Raw genomic sequence first — 21,960 nt, 5'->3', positions numbered from 1 at the left:
GGCTAGAAATACAGACTTGAGAGGATTTTGTGCCAATATTTGATCCTATGCTGTAATTTCCTCTCTCACCTTAGAGATGACGCCTAGGTTGTAGACATGCTACATCTGAAGCCGCTTTTTTTCCAACTGTGATGAAAAGGAACCATCAACCGAGTGAAAATGGTGAAGGGGAGACTTTGTTGTGTATATTTATCATAACTGAGCAACACATTTTCTCTTTACAGTCTGCACAAACACGTAAAAGCACATCTGCAAGGCTGTTTGCTCTGTCATATTCCCTTGAAGCATAGAGAAGATAAGTCTGTGGTGCAGTGTGCTTCAATTGCTTGCTGATTTGGACCTGTCCTCACCTCCATCTGTCTAGCACTGGAGAAAACCCATCTCATTTCACTTAGCTGAAAAATGGCATTACTGCTGTGAGGAAATGAGAGCTGAAGACAACTAGGAGACAAAGTGAAAGCAAAAAGATTGAGGAAAAAAATGAGGCTTGTATCTGGTTAGAGGCAAAGTGGAGGACAAGTCAGGATTACTACTCTCTAGCAAAACTAAAAAAAAAGAAGCAAAATGGTGCAAGCACTAAAGCAGATTCAGAGGTTTTGAATAGATTTGTTGAGTTTTAGCAGAGTCTTTTTAGGAATATTAAAATTCATATTTAGTCCAGTTGTTTTTTAATCCTGTATCATTCCAGTATAAACACCTCCAAAACATAATAAAATGATCTAAACATGGTGTTGTGTCTGCAGATAAAACAATTTAGCAAATAACCTATTTCAAAACAGGATTTTTATTAACTTACCTGTAACATGCTGTAAATAATTTGCTCTTTGTCCCCTAGTTCAGTCTATTCTTAAGTAATATTAGATTCTTCCAGCGTGTTAAACTTGAATGAAAAAATCCACACCATCAATGTGTCTTGATATTTATGGTAAAATCTAAAACGTGGGCAAATTATTAAATTGCTATACAATTTATCCCATTTGTTTATCATCCACACATCTCCCCCACGGCGCCTCGCTCAGCTCCCACAGACTAGCGGCAGCAGCTCTGAGACACAAAGTCAAATTTCTTTCAAGTTATGTTTGCTACACAACATTTTAATAACAACTGCAGATTACTTGATTATGATCCAAAATGGAACTTTGTGATTGAAAATACATAATACCCTCACCCCGCTTCATGACATGCAAATGCATTTTGTATTAATTTGGCAAACTTTTCTCTGATGTTAACATTTATTTGGTGGTTTGAAGTATTAAAGTGGGGCAAAACATAAACAGTTTTTTATATCTATTCTAGCTGGGTCCAGGTTACAATACAGCACAGTCAAAATCAGTCAAAAGTGGTCCATCTAAGGAAGCCCAGTCATTTTCATTGACGGGTTCAGTTGGCTGCTTTTCCTCCTCGAGAGCAAGCATATGGCGACAGCAGCCATAAACTGACTCCTTTGCCAGAACCGGACCGAGTATGAGAGGTTATCTGCTGTGACCATATCGATTAATTTTCGTGTTAACAGAACTTAACTTAAAAGACGGAGCTGAAGGTGAAAGAAAATGTTTGAACATCCTTCAGAAACTATAAAGATCAGTTAAAAAAATATTTCATGAAAATTCGAAGTGAAAGAATGTGTAAGGATGAGGGAGAGGCAGCACAAGAAAAGAAGAAAGCAGAATAAAAGCACAGATAAGTGGAGTCAGTAAGAAAAATTAGCATTGAAGGCAAAGGAGCACAGGAAAGGAGATAAATGAAACAGGAAACAGGAGTAAACAGCAGAGCCGATAAAGAAAAAAAGAGAGAGGGAGAGGAGGTGAATGTGAAAGGATGAGGAAGGCATCAAGGAGGCAGGGAGGAGAAGCAACCAACAGAGAGCTGGGTAAAGGAGAGTTTTATCCATCTATTTAAAGCTTCAGTGAGCAGCACTGGTGGTTAAAGCAGTCGATCAATTGTAATGCAGAAGCACTGCAGCACATGCTGCCACCCCTCCTTCACTCTCCTTAATACGATTCTCTCATCTGCTGTCATTCCCCTCTCATCCTTCTAATCTAAAGCATCACGTTATTCTCATCTGCGTGATCAATCAATAGGCGAAAGAAATCTAGCTCGTCTTGCTGCATAGAAATTTGCTTTCAAGTGACAAGGAAAACTTTGTCCCTAAGCCTCAACTAAAAAATTTTAAATTTTCATTGATTTGATAACAGAGCAGCATTTAAAAAAAGCTTCACCATGCTTATTCCCTTCTCACTGATCAACATATGCATGTCTGGTTGATAAAGAAATCGCAACTGAGGCTGGTGTGTCCTTTTTCTTTAATTAGCCTTATCTGATAGGTTCATTTTAAGGACCATTAAGCATATCTGCAATAACAGTCAAACCATTTTCAGATCTGTTGCTTCTTTGATGTGTAAACATAAAGTGCTGTGATTGTGTTGTTGGATCTGAGAACAAGTTAATAGATTTTTATTACGTACAGGGATCCAAAATAATCAACAACCTTGCCATTACTTTCATGAGTACGGCTATATCCGGTACTGCTGGCAGCGTTTTCTTTTCTAGTAAACACAACTACTGGAAATGGCAGCTCCTATAACTGCCTCTTGGTTCTGAAGATACAAGCACAGGCCAAAATACAATAGAAGCTGTTTGGTAGAACCTCTGCAACAAGTATTTAAGTTAAAATATTTAAAAAGCCCCTTCAAAATGCAGATGTAACTAATAAGAGCAAACTAGAAAATTCCGGAAGAAATTTAACCGGAGCCTGCCAAAGTGTGCCTGTCGGTTTGGACACGGCGTTCTGATGCTAAAAATTAGCATACAAGTGCACTGTATGCTAAAAATTAGCATCAATGCTAAGCTTAGCAAAAAATTACAAAGTAGCATGTGGAGAATCACAAGAATGTTGACTAACATGGACCTGCAACATGCAGTATGTTAAAATTAATGCATAAGCTAAAATTAGTCAAAATGCTAATGTTAGCATGAATGCTGTGAGTAGCATGTGGGTATCACTAGCATGCTGTCTTACATTCACTTCCTCCATTGAGTATACTAAGCATAGCTAATGTATAAGAAATAGCTAAAATGCTTATGTTAGGGGAAAGGCTCATAGTGGAAGAAAGTGAAATGCTAATATTTGTGCTAATGCTAACGCATTGCCTTGCTGTGCAAGGCAGCGCACTAACCTGAGAGGTAAAGATAATACAGCCTAATATTATTGCACCGCCTGTGGGGGTGCACAAACCTGGAGGAATATTGAGGCTTTTATTTTTGAAATTTTCAGTAAGCTTCATTTTAAATGTCAACACTAATCCCATGTGTAACAGTGGTTGGGGTAAATCAGTTCTATAATGCCCAAAACATTCTGCCGTGTCTGTAGTTCTAACATTCAGCCTCCTTCTGTAGTCAGTCAGAGTTCCTCCATCACTGTAGTTTTCTAACTGCCAACTCAGCCCTCCTCTGTGGTAACAGTTATAAAATTATTAAACCAAAATTATTTCTTCGTAGCTCTTCTCCAAGCAGGCAACATTTCTTGTCACATTTTACAACAGCAGCAGCAGCAAATGTCTGTAAGTTACATTTAATTTTACTTTTAAGATATTTTTAAGTTATGACTCAAAATTTTAAGCTTGATAGAATGATGAAAAACCCTACTTTAATTAATGGTTTTAATATACCATTGCCAATCTAAACTTAATATTTAACTATTAAAAAGATTTATAATGCAAGTACAAGGGCCAACGTAAGAATGGCAGTTGAACTCTTTAGTTACATAAAACTTTAATTTAAGTGTACCTTGAAGATTATTTCATGACCAAGTGCAAAATAAGGGAGCTAGTTGCCAAAAGATTCTGCATACTCAAAAAAAAAAGAGAAATAACGTGAGCCACTATCACATTTCAAAGTACCAAAAGTTAACAGGACAATAAAATGTGGAACAGGTGGGAGAGTGATGGGAAAATGGAGCCTTGTAATCCTTTTTCTCCAATACCGGCCTGACTGCAACAGCTTAGCAGAGGAGAAAACCTCCAGTTTGAGTAGCTTTCAAATTAAGAAATCTATACTTTGCAGCTAATATAAAATACAATCAAGGGTGAGAGAAATCAAGCATACTGTACTCTTAAGTGCTACAGAAAGTATTTGTACAGAAGAGAAATGGCTTTATTCACACGTGCCACCATCAATGCGCTTTGTGCGTGCCAGATAGAGAAACCTGGCAGAGCCTTAGCTGAAGTTAACAAGAGCAAATGACACAAGTAGGTCATTAAAAAGGGGCCGACACATTCTTTACATGAACTTAAACTGAATGAATTTCAAGAAATGTGTTTAGTTTGCTGAGCTTTTCAGTTTTCACATCAATGAGCCATGCTATTCTGACCTCCAGCCTGCTGCTGAGTAAGTGTTTGTTGTGCCTCTGAGAGCAGATTGATTCTAATGCTGTTTGGTTTGACTGCAGCATGTCTCTTTCACTCTGCAGGGCTCGATAAATACCTCAAGTCTTTGTGATATTTTTGGCTCTCTCTTGTGGCCGTTTATATAGAGACCCAATCCTTCAGAGTATACGAAGCACGCATGTCCACTGTCGCCCCATGCTTGCTTATGAGGTTGTGCTGTTGTAAAGTGTCAAGTTAATGAAATCAGTTTTTTTATGCATGTTTGTGCCAAGAGGAATTTTATGACCGTCTCACTTTGACTCTATTGTTAGTAAATCACTATTAAATTAGTCTGTGCAGAGCTGAGTCTGGTTCTGACTGAATGATTGGAGATTAACTGAATCCTTCTGAGCCCTGTGATGAAGTGGCTACCTTTTATAGGGGCAGCATTATGTAAAATGGACTATTTTGAGTTTGACATCATGTTATGATGTTATTCTCGCATCAAAAATATATCTGGAGTGTTGCCTTGATCCTTTCATATATGTTTGAGAAATCCTTTAATCTTCCGCTGCAAACATTTAATTTAAATGCTTAAAACATTTTTTTATTTTAATTAAATTCATTTAATTTAATTTCACCGTGTTAAAGTTGGAAGTAATTTTTTAAAAGTCATATTTGATATAAATATAGCATTTTTATAACAACTAAAAAGTAACAGTTACTTGATTATGATACGAGAAAACTGCCCCTTTAACGGTTTGCCCCACCTATTTAGCTCTGGGGTTAGGCACCCACCCTCAGGCAACCCAAGGATAAGAGAATTATAGAAAATTGATGGATAGATGAATTACATTTATTTTGAACTGAATTACATACACAGTAATTGTGCAGGATCTATATCAGTTTGCCCTGCAAAGTGTCTTGATGACATTTTTGAATTGGAACTATATAAATAAACTATGTTGACCCGATACATTTCAATGATTGTAACAAGATGAGCCCTGTTGTTGTCATCTCTCAGTGGTCATAATGTTATCGTACGCTGTCAAACTGCTCCCGCATGGCCAAACTACATGACTTTTGCAATTTGACTTTAAGATTCTGTTGCCTTTGCCACGGCATGTCTGATGTACTTTTCACTGTTGTAATAATATTTGCTTTGAACACTCTGCTGTTGCTGTCAACCCAGCTGCCATCTGGCCAGATTTCTTTTTATAATGCTGTGGGGGGAGATCAATATTCGTCTTGGTTGGTAGCTCATGCTTGGAGAAAACAGGAAACGCATAAAAGAAAATACATGTGCTGCCGACATCCAATGTTCTGCTGAGAAAAATAAGATTCATCTGACTGAACAAGAAGACCAAAGATAAAGCCTTCCAGCTAATGCCCAGTTATGTGTAAGTATATGTGTAAATATGTAAGGTTTTAAAAATTTCTCTGTGTACCAAACATTATTATATAATAGCATTTCATGCACATCAGGTTTTTATTCAACATAAACTCTTTTATGCATGGATCATAATAGCTTCACTCTATACCTATCTATTTATTAAACATGTACTTTTCACATATGTTACAGTAAAAGCAAATCTCTAGAATAATGTGCATTTAAATATGTATGTGACAAATACATCATGACATATAATACGTGAGAACTGTCATATAAAGAGATAATGAAAATATTACTGTTAAATGAATGAAGCTACATATTTCACAATATTGTTCAGTGTAATGAAAGTATAAACAGCTTGTCCTGTCCATACTCTCTTCTTGTTTCTGTCCCATCCGTCCATAATTTAGCTTTTTGCTCTTCACCTGTCAGACACCAAAGAATGTGTATTTTAACAACGATTTTTTTTACAAGAACAATATTGTTTAGAGCATTCAGCAAAAATGAAATGACAAGCAAACTCAAAAATATATTGTACTGACAGATTTAACTACAATCTGTCAGTACAACTACAGCACACAAAATAAATCTCTCCTACACTGTCTTTCCCTTTCTGTCAATCAGAGACACTTTCACCAGCATCAAACTGATTTGATATTTCTTCCAGTCATACTGTACTTCACTTTTACAATACAAAAAGAAATTTGATAATTATCTGCAAAAATATTGTTTTTGGTACAACAAATTATAAATTACAGTCTAAAAAATATTTTACTACAAATACATTTGCTGTGGTTGAATTAAATTGAACAGCACTATACCTAAATTGGTGAAAAAGTAACTTACAGCACAGCCAGTGATGCATGATGTTCATTTCAGTCAGCAGAATATCATTAATTACAGTTTCTCCAAAAAAAAAAAAAAACAATACTTAAATATTTTAACAAATGTTAATGTTTTGTTCTGTTAAGTTGTCATACTGTGGAAATATTTGCAAGGTATTCTTCAGGTGTTTAGGATTTATGGTTGATTGCTGACAATTTGTGTTTGAAAGAATAATTTAGAGAATTTTCCCAATAGGGAAACCAGAAACACGTCTCCAGAGGAGGCAGTTTGAGTTAACAACAATCTGACAACACCGTACTTTACAGGGATGACAAACACATGGAAATTTTAAAATATCTGAAGAAGACGTGACGATTTAAATGTGAAGACGGCTCAAAATAGTTCTGTGAAAAACAAAGGCTCAAAATCTGTCCTGCTAAAATGTTCCTCTAAAAGAGTCCAAATTTACACATACAGTTTACACAGTTTTAAAGCCTCTCACATCGTTATTTGCAGCATGGAGTGGCTTCTTCATGAGCCAATGTGCACATTATTAAAAAACAAAGAACAAACATTTTAATTTTCATGATTTAGAGGACTTGTTCTGGTTGTCTAATAGCTGTTCACATGTATACCTTCCCACACACACCCACATGCTTAAAAGGGTTAGTTCAGTGGCTATGGCAGAGACCTAATTTGAAGACCAAAGAAGGCATGGTAAAAATACAAGTTAATCCTATTTCTATCATTTATCATTTAGATAAATATCACAGAGTGAGAAATGTTGAGTGTGCAGGGTTGCAAACAGCAATGGATTTAGTATGAATTGCAGCAAGATTAGAATCAAAACGTTTTCTGCATGCATTGGTTTTCAATGTGATGTGCATTAAAATGTTCTTAACAAAAAAGTTCCTGGGTAATGTCACCTAGCAGAGCAAATATGCTACTTTCTGCACAATCTAACTGGTACAAGCTTTCGAGATGTGTCCCTGGCAAAAGAGCACATTATACTTGTGAGAAACAATGTACTTTCACAATTACAGCCAGAAGTCAATTAGCCTTCTAATTCTTTTTTTTAACCTTTCTCTAGCCATGATATCACTTAAAAAAGTAACAATATGATGGGGAATAATGTTCTCTCTGCTCTCCAATTCTGCACATATACCAGGATGACACACAGTAATTTGATACCAAAGATAGTCAGAGAGGTTAAAGAGCCAACAAGTCCTGTCAGAGTAGATATTGAGCTCAAATTAGTTGATGCCAAGCTGGAAACGGGTCGTATGTTCTGTGTTGACCCCACTGAACTATTGCTCTCCACTGTTTGCCCTCTGTGCTGTTTTTCTTAATGGCAACCAAACAAGTCAGAGATTAAATAAACAAAAGCTTTGACAACCATCCCCAAAGGACAAATTCTGAACTATTATTAGAAAAATGAACTTTGCTTTCAGGCTGATAAACTAATTAAAAAGGTGTTTCTTCTTATACCTGGGGGCTACTGAGGAAGCCCAGACGGAGGAAAAGGCAGCTATAAGACAAACAGATCAAGAGGAGATTAAAATCCACTTCACTCCTCGCTTTGTGAGTGCTCCTCAGGGTCTGGCTGTTTGGCCCAAGAATGGCACCAAGGCGAGGGATGTCAGAGACAAATGATGGAGGGATGAAAGCACAGACAGGGCCTCTGGGAGGACGAGGTGATGGAAGAGATTCACCATCCAGAAAATTAATTATTGAAACCATCAGCAAATCATATTATTGTGGTTGTAACTGAGGAATGGGGAAGATAAACAGACTGTTCCATTTTGAATGTCAGGGAGGAAACCACAGTGGCTCAGGGCAGAAAAATATCTGGAGGGAGACACTATTGACTCTCGGTTATAAGCAGAATATTCATCACAGCCACACAACCAATATGCACACACAGCTGCACATCCATGTTTTATTGTGTGAGTTCCTGAAAGAGGAGCCTTTGTGGATCTCCTGCTTGCAGCGGACCAATTTTAATAGGACAGACACCATGTCAGCAAATAATCAAGTGGTCTTTGAAGACAGCTTCAAAGCAAAAGAGCAAAGATGCATTTAAGGACAACGCGCCTGGCAGAGGACACTCGTTTTAGGTGCAAGTCGGTAATTGTCACGGTTTAAACAAAGGTAACCTGTGTTGCCTGAAGTGGGTTGGCAATTTTTGTCATCATAGTGAAGAAGAGAGCAAGTACAAATAAAACAGGAAATGCATGAAATAGGGTTGGTTAGGTAGAAACATATACACACACAGATAACAGAGCAGGGTAAAGCAGACTGCATGGTGGTCACAGCGTGTACAGGCATAAAGTAGAAAGGGTTTAATTTTGAGTCACATTGCTGCCAGCCAACCTGAACACTGAATAACATTATTTCTCAAGGAATGTGTTTCCCTTTCATTTGTTTCTGATAAGTTTAAGAGCTCAAAAAGAAATTTTGTTTGAGCAAAGGTACATTTTTAAGTCCTGTGAGACTACGTTATCACCCTCAGGTCACAAATTAATGCAAAGAAAATTCTGGCAGCCACTTTTAATGCAGCAGGTAAACAGTAGGGATATACTGGCTGTAGAAGACATGATGGAAAACTGTGATGAATAAAAAAAAAAAATTAAATAAGTATGTCTTTGTCCAATACACACACCCCTCCCCCCCACACACGAGTTTAACATTTTTCTGCTTCTAGCAAAAATAATTCATGATTGCTCACACTGTGAAGCTTACAAAAATATATTTGAAAGCTGTTCTTTTATCCTGTTATATAGTTATTGGTATGAATATTTCTCAACTTTCCCTGCATTTTTAGAATCTTTTTTTAATCAATTTTCTTTGCTGCCATTTGTCTTCTAATTAACTTTTAAACTGACCTTATTTCAATCTGGAGAGACTCAGACGGAGATAAGAAGACAATTAGAAGAGTTTATTGACAAACAGAATTTAAAGTCTTTGGCGCTCAGGCCCCGGCTGGGGATAACGGTTATCGCAGCGTTAGCGATAGGCTTCAGATGAACATCCTGATGCTGTTAGGAACGTCATCCCCCCAGGGCCCGGCACTGGTGGTGGAGGTTGAAGAAGGGTGCGGGCCTCAGGACCGGGCGAATGGAGGAGAAGGGGTGGTGGTGGGTTGAGCTCGGCTGGAGAGCGAAGGACGCCATGAATGAAGGTCCTTATCAGTTGGGACTTGGTCGATGATTGGACGTGACGTGGCTTGGTCCGGCGTTGATAGGTCGATGATTGTGGGCAGGTCGCTTCCATTAACGGGTCGCGGTGGGGATAAAAGAGTCTTCCAGTTTGAATTTGCGCCTAGGCTTCATATTAAAGTAGCTGCAATGTTGTTTGCATATATTTAAAGACAAGGAATAACGATCATGTTATTTTTAGCAACATGTTAACAGCCAGAAGTAAAAGGGTAGCTGCTGTACAACAAGTGAAGGTTTTTCTTTTTAATTACCCTGAAAGAATTTTCGCCCTCTTCTCACACTCTTGTACAATGTCTGTCAAAATGCCCAAGGCCTTTTTCTAACCACGCGTTGTCGCCTGGCAAACAGTTTGTGTCGGTTCAACCTTTAGTTGGTTTCCAGTTAATAGACGTGCTTCTCTTCTAACCTTGCAATTATATTAAAACAAATCCTGAAAAACACAGGGCTGTATAGTGTGACAAATGTGTTGTATCTGAAAAAACTTTATGCGCAACAAATTATTGTGCTGATGTCCCAGGTGTCGTTTTAGGTGAGGTTTAATGTAGTGCATTATATCCAACATATTTAAAGGCATCAGTGCTTAAGTTAATGTTTATTTCAAAGGCTTCAGTTTAACAAAATGTCTTGGGTGTATCCAAGACATTTTTAAAGAGGGCTAAATAGAGCCTATTTAGCCCTCTTGTTTGTGTAATAAACAAGTTGATTTTGAGGTCAACTTGTCTATTCCACTTATAAAGTGGAATGAACTTTATAAAAGTGCATGGCTCATAATATAAATGTCAGATTGATATGTACCTGAATACATGAAACACATGAATAATTCTGATTAATTAAAGCTATTTAGTTCATAAGAAAGTTACTTATCAGGAAGTAATCTGATATGTCTGTCAAAACCTTACAGTACAAAGTGTTTTTCCTTATGCATTTGTCTTTATTTACATGAAGAAAGGCACTTAACACAGTTTGCATTACAATTTATAATAGTAAAAATGGCTGTTGTGCTATGTGTGGCAACCTGATGTAAGATGGTATGCCCATGTCGCCTGACCTTATATTAAGGTGACGCAAACATTGGGAATTTCATATAAAGCTGATAAACTTTGTTACCAGGGATGGTTTTAATATACCTTCTAAATAACGACTGCCGTGAGTGGGTTCAGAGTTATTACCATTTATTTAGTAATTCAGCCTCTGTGAGTACTTACAAATATGCAAAATTGTCTCCCAGTTGGTTGCTTGATGGAATACTAATAGGCTAATTAAACTTTATTAAAGAGGAGGAGAATCATTTCATCCTAGCACACTAAGACACAGATAATAACCTCACTTCTGCACATTGGCACTTACACAGATGTGGTCTACAGCATAGCTTTTTAAAAATATGCCCTATGATCCTGTTGGGTTTTGCTAAGAGCATTGTTTCTTTCTTCAAAACCGCTTTTAATACCTGCTCGAACACAATACAGGTGCATTATTCAGCTTTTACTTTTAGGAGGCTTACGTGACAGACTATCGTCTGTTTTATACATATCAATTTAAACAACTGTTAAACAGTAACAGATAGAAAATGAATCATTAGTCAAAGTATGGTAAATTAGGAAATTACTATTAGGAAATTATCTGGCAACAGAAACAAAATGTACAAACTACCTGTCCAAAAAAATGCACTAAATTTAACAAAGCTAATAGGTAAGACCATTCCATTGGATAATCATTGTATGGATGATTATGTTTTATTTCACAACATTGATGTGTTCAACAATTTAATGTTGGTGGACACATCCTACAGACATGGAAAAAATGACATTGTAAGGATGTCTATGGATCTAAGGAGGCCGCTATATCTGACAAATCATCAAAAACTGAATGGATAGAGGGGAATAATCATCTTAGAGTAGGTGATATGGATGGAAAACATATTTAATCAACAGCAGAACTCATAGCTGGGTTCAGTCATGAAAGTAAGAGCATTTCCATACACGCAATGAGAAGAGAGGTCAAAGGATTGTACCAAACAATTGTACAACTGTTACGAAAACCACTGATGAGTGTCTATAAGAGTAAAAACTGCTACAATTTGCAGAAGAGCACAATAATTGGACTTTGGACCAAAACAAGCAGCTGATGAGTCCAAAGCGAAGGGCAGGTGACAGAACCGTCATGCATGTTATCTACTTTATAAGTCTTCGAGGCCATGCTGGAATCAGAGATCGAAGTAGTAGGTTCTGGCTTGGGTTTTGTAGACCAAACTGCAAGCAACAGTAGTTGCATCACATGTGAAAACTTGGGGTATTTTTCACAGAAGTCAGGCAGCAGCATTTTGAATAACTTACAATTGCTGTAGTGACATTTTGCTAAGACCTGTTTAAAGTGTGTTGCAATAATCCAATCGTGATGGAACAAAAACATGAATAATTATTTCCAGTTCAATATTTCTGACAATGAACCCTAGCTTGGCACTATTTTTCCTATGATAAAACAAAAACAAACCAGAGACATGATGTACATCCAAACTACAATGCAGTTTTGCATTGTACGGATGCTAAGTTCACATATACAAGTATTATGTCTTTTATATACAAGCTTTGGACATGACAAAAGGTAAGAATGCCCACAGAAGTTGAAAGGGATGTGGCCCAAACTCACCGTTCTGTCCAGTCTTCTTGGCAGAGTGGGCTTGAATTCCTTCTTCTCGGATTCTGCCAGGTTCAGCCACTCGCTCTTTATAAAACAGTAAATACAAGCAATTAGTTAAAGTTGTCCATGCGTATCGCAATGCAATGTTGCAAACAATGTTTAAAATAGAAATGAAAACTAAAACCACTGAGATGTTTGCATCAGATCCATGAACTAAAAACAAACAACATTTGGTGCAGTCTCTCTTTAAAGTATAATACCCCTCTGCTGTCCTAGTATGTCTCTCATAAGCAAACAGTTGTCAGATTCAGTACTTTTCACTGAAAGCTTTTAACTTATAAAAACATAAACCGCTAATTAAAACGTAAATTTAACTTTTATTAGCTGACGAGTTGCATGCTGCTAACAAAACACCCTAAAAGAGCCTGCAAAAGAGGCAGAGCTGATGACAGTGATCTCGATAATGACCCACTTTCTCAGATTTTCCAACAGGTTTCATCAGTGACGTTAATATTACCGAGAAGCCCAAAGATAGGTGTCAGGCTAAGTGGCTCAGAATATATCAGTGGCTTAAACAATGGTGAAATGAGCTGTTCCATTTGTAGACTGTAAGTTGCTATGCTTGTTAAGAGCTGAAGACATTGTTGGAAAGAGTTATCCCACATACAAAGCAATTGATATAAAATTCTGAATTTTAAGAAAGTGAAGAAAAGCATCTAAAAAATGCTTTTCTTTTCCTAGTGGGAAAAAAATGTTCCCACCAGGTTTTCTGACATGCAACAAATATATAACATTTTGGTAATTTTAACTAATCCAAAAAAATAAATAAATTAATAAAAAAATAATGGAAATTGGGTGTGATTTAAATTCAGACAAAGAAAAAAAACATTTAGCTGTCTTTATTTGCTGCAAGTAAACTTGTGGTGTCAACTGAATGCTAGTGCTGGAAAGAGAGACAATTTTATGTTTTACCAGAAGTGTCTTGATTTAAAAGTGAATGGAGAATTGAAGGCCACAGAAAAGGCATGCTTCTGAAAAAGAAAATAAAAATTTTACCAATCACATCACTTCATAGTATAGATTAGAGTCTCAGAAACATTCCTTAGAGATTTTGGTCTACATTGGCATAATAGTATGACAATACACATTGGTCAGCTGCACATCCAGCACAGACGTGTCAACTGAAGAAATATCCTAATCCTACAGTTATCCCAAACAAAATGAAGTATCACACAAAGCAATGTGATCCTGTGTCTAACATGGGGCAAAAAAGCCATAAACTCCGTAGATAACTAGAAAATGATAAATTATGGGAACATTAGCCAGCAAACTAAACCAAAAACTATAAAAACAAAGTAATTGTAAGCAAGATGATGCACTGTGACAGGGACTAATCCACCTTCCTCAGTTACTCACTATTTCAAAATACTGCATAGGCATTAACTAGTAGTATCTAGTAGTTAGTAGGAGTCTTAGAAAAGAAATAGTCAGTAGGCTATGACATTAAGAGCCAGAAATGATTAGCTCCCTGAACTCATTCATCTACTGGTATTTATTAGCAAGAATAGTCCTGACAATGGACTGAATATAAAGAGCAGAAAAAAGTGTGTGTGAAGCAAAAAGTTCATCCAACTTTTGCCAATATGCCCTCCTTTCATTACCATCCACTCTTTTTTTCTCTCCCTCTCACCAGGCAAAACTCTTTTCTCCTCATTACTGGATGACTCTCTTATCTCTGAGTTACCCTCTCTAGAGGGAATCTTTCTCAAGTGCTCTCTGTGGGCCTTGTGTCTATATATCTTTATATCTCCCTCTGCCTTCCTCCCCTGGGACACTCCTCTGATGCCACTGTCGCTTTCTCAAGCCCGCATTTAGTCCACGGGTTCTTGCTAGGCTCACAAACAACCAACGTGTGCTCGCCTACCTGCGAAGTTTATTTATCCTAATGTGCCATGATCATCAGATTACACTGGCTATGGAGAAAAAGAGAAGATTCAACACATATACTTCCCTCATTTTTGAGATCTGTTGTCTGTAAATCTCACAGAAAACAGCTTGTTCAGCACTGTTCACACACTGCAGTTTATTGATTCGACAGTTTATTCTGTCGTGCACTTGCTTCGGACCCATCTTTGTAAATTGAAGGTGCAGGACACTAACAATTCACTGTGCTCACCGGGGTCCTGGGAGCCAACAGTTACCCTTTCCTGACCCTTTGTTTAGCTGATATTCCTCAGTGAAGCATTCTCTTATTTCCCCATCACTGCTGCCTGGATATTTAATGCCTTTCTTGATAACCTTGTATCAGTTTATTAAATAAACTAAATCTTTGATGGGGCAGTATTTTTTTCTTTCCTCTCCAGGTATTATTTACAGCCTGTTCTGCAAGGGTGTGCATGCTTGAGTGGTTAATTTACTTTTGAATGTCGGATATCACTGTAGCAAGTACGCGTAGGTTTCAGAAGATAATCTTGTTTATGTGCTCAGACTCAACACTGTAAGTACTCACCCCTCTGAAAAAGCAAGATAAGGTTGAGCTAAGGGTCACAGATATCGAGTCACTCTTTATGATGCGGCCAACGAGCCATTAAAATCAGAGCAGAAAACAATGTTTTAAAGAACGCCTGGAGAGAGATAGAGAGTTGTGAACCCTCATCACATTACTCCGAAATGAGATATTTATTTGCACACTATTTCAAGCAGACCTGAGGTGTTCAACGCCTTTTTGGAGTCCTCTCTGTCTCTTTTCTTATCTTGCTAATTCTCCCAGCTTCTAAAGGGGGAGATCAAACATAGTTTTATGAGGTCGTATTAAGGAGGCGGTGACGAAGTTGGGAAAGATTAAAGATGGACCGATGAGAAATGTGAGCAGACAGAAGGCATATCTACTGAGAGAGGAGGGCTTAGTGAGCTGGAGAAAGAGCTGACGAAATACATAGAGCGACGACAAACGCTCTGCTGGGAAAACACAATGTCGACTCTAATCAGGCTGATTGGCAATTTGGAAGCCACAAATTTTCAAGGCTTTGTTTGCTGCTGGTGTGGCCAAACAAGAGCGAGTTGCAACCAAGTTTGATTTCTGCTGCCAAAATGGTTCCCATACCAACCAGTTATTCATTGTGTAACCTGTTAAGACAAACACTGGGGCAAAACAGGGGTCAACATGACTTTTCAATTTTTGTTTACTCCCCGTCTCCATCTGTATTGTGCCCATCGGTGTTGTGCCCTCTGCCTGTTTCTTGATGCCAGTTAGACTCTCCTGTGTCTTCTGGACTGACTGTGATAATGTGGTCCTTGTAATCCTCACTTTGACTTTCCTCTCTTGATAATGCATTGAAATCACAAGCTCACAATTCTGCAGGGCATGGCCATTTACAAGAAGCCAGACCCAAATAGCTTGAATACAGTTTTAGTCATTGGTCTCGCTGATGGCATAGCTTTTATCTGCTTCCCCCGCTCCGCCTTGCTCGCCCAAAGGTCCTGCTCAGCACTACTCTCAAAGCATCACTGACAGGAGAGAGCAGAACTAAACTATAAGTACTGAATAAAAAGTTTGACTTTGGAAGAAGGCTAAGCTGACCTGCAGGACATAAGGGATTTTAGTTTTAACTTGATGGATGTTGAAATGTAAATAACAGAAGCCACAAAATAGGAAATTGTTTATGTGTTGCAAAGAATTGCCTGTAGCATAATAAGCAGAGATAATTTTTTCATTAAAAATTAAGAAAAGTTGTTTTTAAATACATCTAAAGTACCCAATGTCAAATCCTGTCAATATGTTCTATGCAGTACTGAAAAATATGATTGACCATTACAGACATTTATGCAAATCTTCTAAACTTCCTCATGTAAGCCTCTCTTGGGGGATGCTTATAAAAATACATGCATAGACATGAAGTGCTGAAATTGATTCTGACTGATGTAGACGTGTGACAAAAATTGCACCATTTTGTTCGCCCAGATTGAACTATTTAAAGTGTTGGCTGTGCTTTTTTGTTGAAATGCACCCAGACAGCCATGTTGATATTTCTCTTCAACTATTCCGCTTCCAATATCAGGTTTTTGTATCGGCAGGAGATATCGATACTTTTGGAGGAGCATTTATCTGAAGCAATGAGGAATTGTAGACATCTGTACCATTCTTCTCTGAATAACTCCGATAAAAATAAGACTGGTGAATGGTTAACTCCTGGATAGAAATGTCGCTGTTTATGGAGGAGGCAGTCTACAGAAAAGTGTGGCGCTCGTTACATGACCGTTCTGTAAAAGCAAAAAGAGGATGAAGGGAGGGTAGGGCGTGACGTATACTGAAGCGGGACGGGTGTCCCCCCAGGTGGTCTGCACCGTTGTATGAAAGGTGTGTGCAAATACAAACCGTTCGTAACAATGTTGCTGTGCATTGACTGTTCGGCTTTGGCTGAATTTGTCGAGGCCTTTAAACTGCTGGATGAGAAAAATAGGCTACGAAAATTGCTGTCACTATTCTGTTTCCCCAGTTTTCAAGAATGTAACAATAGCACTTGGTCGCCATAACAGAGGATACAACAAACTGACATTGTCATCTTTATCTGACATGAACTCAAACTAGGGCCTGTACTTCCAGCTCTCCGTGTCCTGCATTGTTTAAGCTTGTGTCACTGCGTGGTATTACACATAAAACGTCACTACCTCAGATCTGAGAACAAAGTAACATCTTTTTCCCTGAAGACAAATATATTAGAGTAACGCGTTGCATACACTTATATACGCTTTGAACTGCATGTGTGACAAGTATGGGTCGCAAGGCAGTAATTACATTGAATAAAAATGAGATGCAATTGAATATGTAATTTATTATTTTAAAAATTGATGGGTAAAAAAAGATTGATTTTATGGTTAAGAGCCAATATTAAATTAACTAAAGTATACCACACTGCTATCTATAAATTATGCTAATCCTTCATGATAGTTGTCTTCTGATCGGGGCTCATTTCTTATTTCTTACTAAATATTCAAGACAATTGCTAATTTTCAATTGCAGTTTCCTCCTTTTGGAACTTCATGGCCATTTCTTTTTGTCAAATTGGTCTCAGTTTGTTCATTATTTTTTCTGTCTTATTTATTTTGAGTCACTTATAACAGGGCAGTATTTATTTTCTCATGTTCTTAGATTTCATACAGAAACGCTGGACTTTCTTCTATTCTGTTACATGCTTCGCGACAGGCATCCTAAGAGACATCCGCTCTTTTATCCAGGTTAATTAAGAATGTATTATTGAGTAACTTATCTTTATGAGTTTGTCTCGCTGAGGGGAATATCATTGTCGCAAATGAGAATAGACCTAGATGATTGTGCGAGCAGAAAGCTGAATGTAGAGAATTTGATAGCTAATAAGCCAACAAATGGAGCATAAATACCATTATTGGGTAAGCTTGGTACAAGAGCCATATTAGTGTGCCTGTTCTGAGTGCTGCTGCTGAAAAGAGTGGAGGTTTCAGACCTTTGTTTTCTTTGCAGTTTTTCAGTGACAATCTTTTCAAAGGTGCTTGGGCCAAATTTGACACCCCTGTTTTATAAAAGAGTATATAAGTTTATACTCTATTAAAGCTTATTAGTTCGACTATTCACAGAGTTGATCGTCCGACAAACATGGTTGCTCCAGGAACTAACAGTCCTAGCAGTTGTTGCCATTTTTTAAAAGTAATGCCATATAATAGTTTTTATTAACTACTTTCTAATGTCCTGCAGCATGTAGATACTTGCATTACTTTGTTAAAAAAAAAACAAAAAAAAAAAAACAGATTTGGTTTGAGCTTTGTTAGTTAGTACATTTTTTTCTTTTTTACATTTTTCTATCTCAACTATACAAACAGTTAGCCACACTTTGTTAGCATCTCTGCTGATGCTAACTTTGACTTTCTAAAGAGAGATTACAAAAAATACTCCGACATTTTTTTAAAATGGGCAATAAGGCTCTTTACAAACAGTAATATTTACTTTTTGTTTATTATTCAATGTTTACTTTTGATGTTTAATTCATTCTCAATCCAGCATTACTCAAAATGAGGCAAACACAAACACAGTAAGAACTAAAAGCCAATTCTTGCTTTGATACTTTAATAAATCTACCCATATATGCAAAATTGCAGAATATGCATATTTAGTTATGCAGTTTATAAAGCCTGGTGTTATAACTTGACCTTCATAACTTTTTCACAATATTATTTCAAATAAACACTGGATAATCACTGGTTAAGATGGACATTGCAAATGCACTATTATGTAAAAAGAGCAAACAATGCCTGCAAGGCTCAATTTCACAGATGGTTTCAGTCCCCTTAAGATGTTAATGAGCTGAGGTTGATGCATCAGAGGAGTAACTGACAAAATCACCAACATAATCATCAGCTAGATCCCAGATAACGGATTCTTCTTTTTACACTAGCAGAGGAAATCAAGGTTTCATTTTGTTTTTTTCATTATGTTGGGTTCATTTTAATTTCACTACAGCCTTACAAATAAACCTGTCACTCCAATTACTGTCTGAAAAAAAAACTAATTTATCAGAGCAGGAATTGATTGCTAGATATCAGGAAGTTTGTGATGCCATCAAATCTGTTTATGCAACTAAGGAGAACAAATGAATTGCTTAATGATTGATCCAGTGGACTGGAGTTTCATCATCAACTTTCCTGCAGTTGCTGATTAGTCTCCAAGGGCAACCATGGATTCATTAATCGAACTGAAATCAGCAGCTGCTGATTAATGTCTGCATCTGTGGGCCGGAACGGACTTCAAATCAAAATGTTATTGTCACACTTATCAATACAGTTTCAACACATCAAATTATAAGAAATGTACAGAATAAATTATATTGAAAAAAACTCCTTAAAATTTAACAGTTGTGAAGCAAGAGAACCATCATTCCTGGAAGCTGTACTCTTGCTTTTTAATGTTGTATCCTGACTAAAATAACCCAAAAGATATTTGGAGCTTAAAGAAAGAAAAAAAACGGAAAAAAAAAGATGGTCAATTTCGGTAAAAGTATTCTGACATTATCCACATCACGAATCATTTTACATCCAAAATCCAAATGCAAGTAGGTTTTAAAAAGCTGGAGTGTGACGCCTACAGTACCACTTGACTGATGATGGAAACTACTGTAAAAGCATGTCAGGACACCAGAAAATTCTCCCATAGGGATTGTCTGACTGATGTCTGTAACTTTTTCAATGTCTAATTGTTTTGCCATCCATTACTCCCAGCTGTGCCGTTTGTGTGGGAAGCAGCAACTCGTTTCAATTCTGCAGCAGTCACATCGTAGCAGTGCAGCACAAACAGCACAGCAAATGCAGGACTTATAAAATGATTTTAGGCCTTATGTTATCATCTATATAATTGGCACAGAGTTATGCATGGACAGACTCATTAGATGGATGCACAGATGTCTCTGTCTCATCTCACTACATCCTGACAAATTGTCACAGTTACTCATGTGCATGTGAAGTATTTTATGCGTTGGGCTGCTTAGGGGCTGAGAAGTTGTCTGTTACAGAACTTTCAAAAATAATTTCAAACAATCTCTGGAAATCTTTAGAACATTTAAAATGATAGATTGAACTATCTAAAAAGAAATTTCTCTAAATAAAACTTTACAGTCTCCCCCAACTGTTAAGTGAAGACTAATGTTTATTGCTCATGGGTTTTTGTTGAACAAAACTGTCTCGTGATCTGGCCGATATAATATGACCGAATTATCTGAAATAATTATTAGGATCTCAGAGTGCTGCAGTATTATTTTTTTTAATCTTCAGTAGGTTAAGAAGCAGGGCAGAAAGTACAAGCACTAAAATGTATTAGAAGTTTCTGCTGCTCAGTTGGACAAGAGAAGAAAAATGTTGCTTGAACAAATTTGAATCTGAAATGATGGAAAGCAAATACAGTCACCACTTTGGGTTGTCAATGGTTTGGAGTTATGCAGCTGAGAGACTTTGTTCTTTTATTTTATTGGCACTAAAATAATATTTAAAACAGTTGATTATATTGGATTTTGAAATTTTTGAAAACATTTCAAACAGTGCTTGTAGTAAAAGCACATCTCACAATTTAATGAAATTATTGTCAGCCTGGTGGATGGGTGCTGTCTTTAGCCTTTCCCCATTTTTTGCACCCGCTTTGTCAAAGCCATCTTCTGCACATCATTTCATACTGACCACACATCAGCTGGTACATTTTGTACCAGCCTTGACAACCAACAATTCAACAAAGCAATTTTCTACTTTCTATTTATAAATACTGTAGGAAGAAGTGCCTACGTGCCTCCAATAAATGATGTTTACAAGTAAAAATCTTATTTCTAAAAATAATACAATTAAATTAAATAAAAAAGGAGATTTGGGCTGATTATTTCCATAAGTACTATTAACTAAAATTTGACATAAGTAGAGTAAATGATGTGGAACTGAAGCATCATTTGTTTATGAATAGAACATAGAAAGGTGATGCGACAAAATGGCGTGAAGAGGTGAATTACCCAAACCCTTTACAGAGATAGCAGTTGAATGTTTCATACATTAATAAATCAATAAATAAAAACAAATAAATTATGCCAAATAATGTATCCTAAAGAAAACGTAGGAAAGATTTAAATAAACATCTCCAACATTGAATATACAATGTTAATGTAATGAATATCTATTAAAAAAAACGGCATATGACCTCATTAGTGTGACAGATTCTATATAAAAAATTAAAATATGCAAAACTAAAGACATCCAAATGATTTCATGTCATTTGTTTCACCCAAAGCAGTGAATGTCACATTTGCTCTCGTTGTTGGCAGGAAAACTATCAACAATTTCCCAATTTTTCTTTTTCTTTAAAAAGATGAAGAAATTATATTTGGTTTTTTGATGGCATTTTATCCAAATATCTATTTTTCTTAGCTAAGAACTTGTGGGAATTTCTCCTTGTTATCATTTGATATGTCTTATTTTCCACCTGTTCTCTTCATTATTAAATAAACTTTATTCACATTTCCCTGCACATATTTACTATCAACCCTCTCCTGATGTGCTTTGCATTTTAGTTTTCATTTTTTTGCAGTATTTTGATATTACCAAGGGGCCGCTAAATTTTAACCATGACACTTTGCCCATTTTCACCTTTGTGGTTACTGATCTGGATTGAAGTTGTACATTTTCCAAGTATAAAAAATAGGACAGTTCTGGCACTGGGGTTTGAATTAAATGAAAATGTACCATTGTTTTAATCAAAGTGATCATACTGGAAGTCGTTCAATTCTTTTGTCAGACTGATGTCAGTACAAAAATAGTGAATTTAGTGTCTTACCTCTGCCAGATTTCTGTCTCTGCAGATAAAACCTAAATAAAACAGGCTGTGTTTTGTCTTTGCCTTGATGAAAAGCAAAATACTGCCTCCACAGTCACAAATATCTGAATAAGTAAATCTTTAAGCATCTAAATCTGACTTCCCACCTCAATGACTTTGGCACAAAGGCTTTATTCTTTTTCTCATGTGTGC

The 21,960-nt window shown here is 36.9% G+C and overlaps 1 protein-coding gene across 1 annotated transcript in view; it reads right to left on the bottom strand.

The window, feature by feature from the left end:
- The window catches only part of spock1 (SPARC/osteonectin, cwcv and kazal like domains proteoglycan 1), a 118,746-nt gene that overhangs the window by 29,996 nt on the left and 66,790 nt on the right, over positions 1-21,960 (bottom strand). Inside the window, exon 5 of the mRNA XM_005795283.3 lies at positions 12,447-12,521. Coding sequence (XP_005795340.1) covers positions 12,447-12,521 — 75 coding nt within the window. The remainder of the gene's footprint in view (positions 1-12,446; positions 12,522-21,960) is intronic.

Source organism: Xiphophorus maculatus, chromosome 23 (genome assembly GCF_002775205.1).
Source record: "Xiphophorus maculatus strain JP 163 A chromosome 23, X_maculatus-5.0-male, whole genome shotgun sequence".
Taxonomy (NCBI): domain Eukaryota; kingdom Metazoa; phylum Chordata; class Actinopteri; order Cyprinodontiformes; family Poeciliidae; genus Xiphophorus; species Xiphophorus maculatus.
This window is presented reverse-complemented; position numbering and strand designations above follow the sequence as displayed.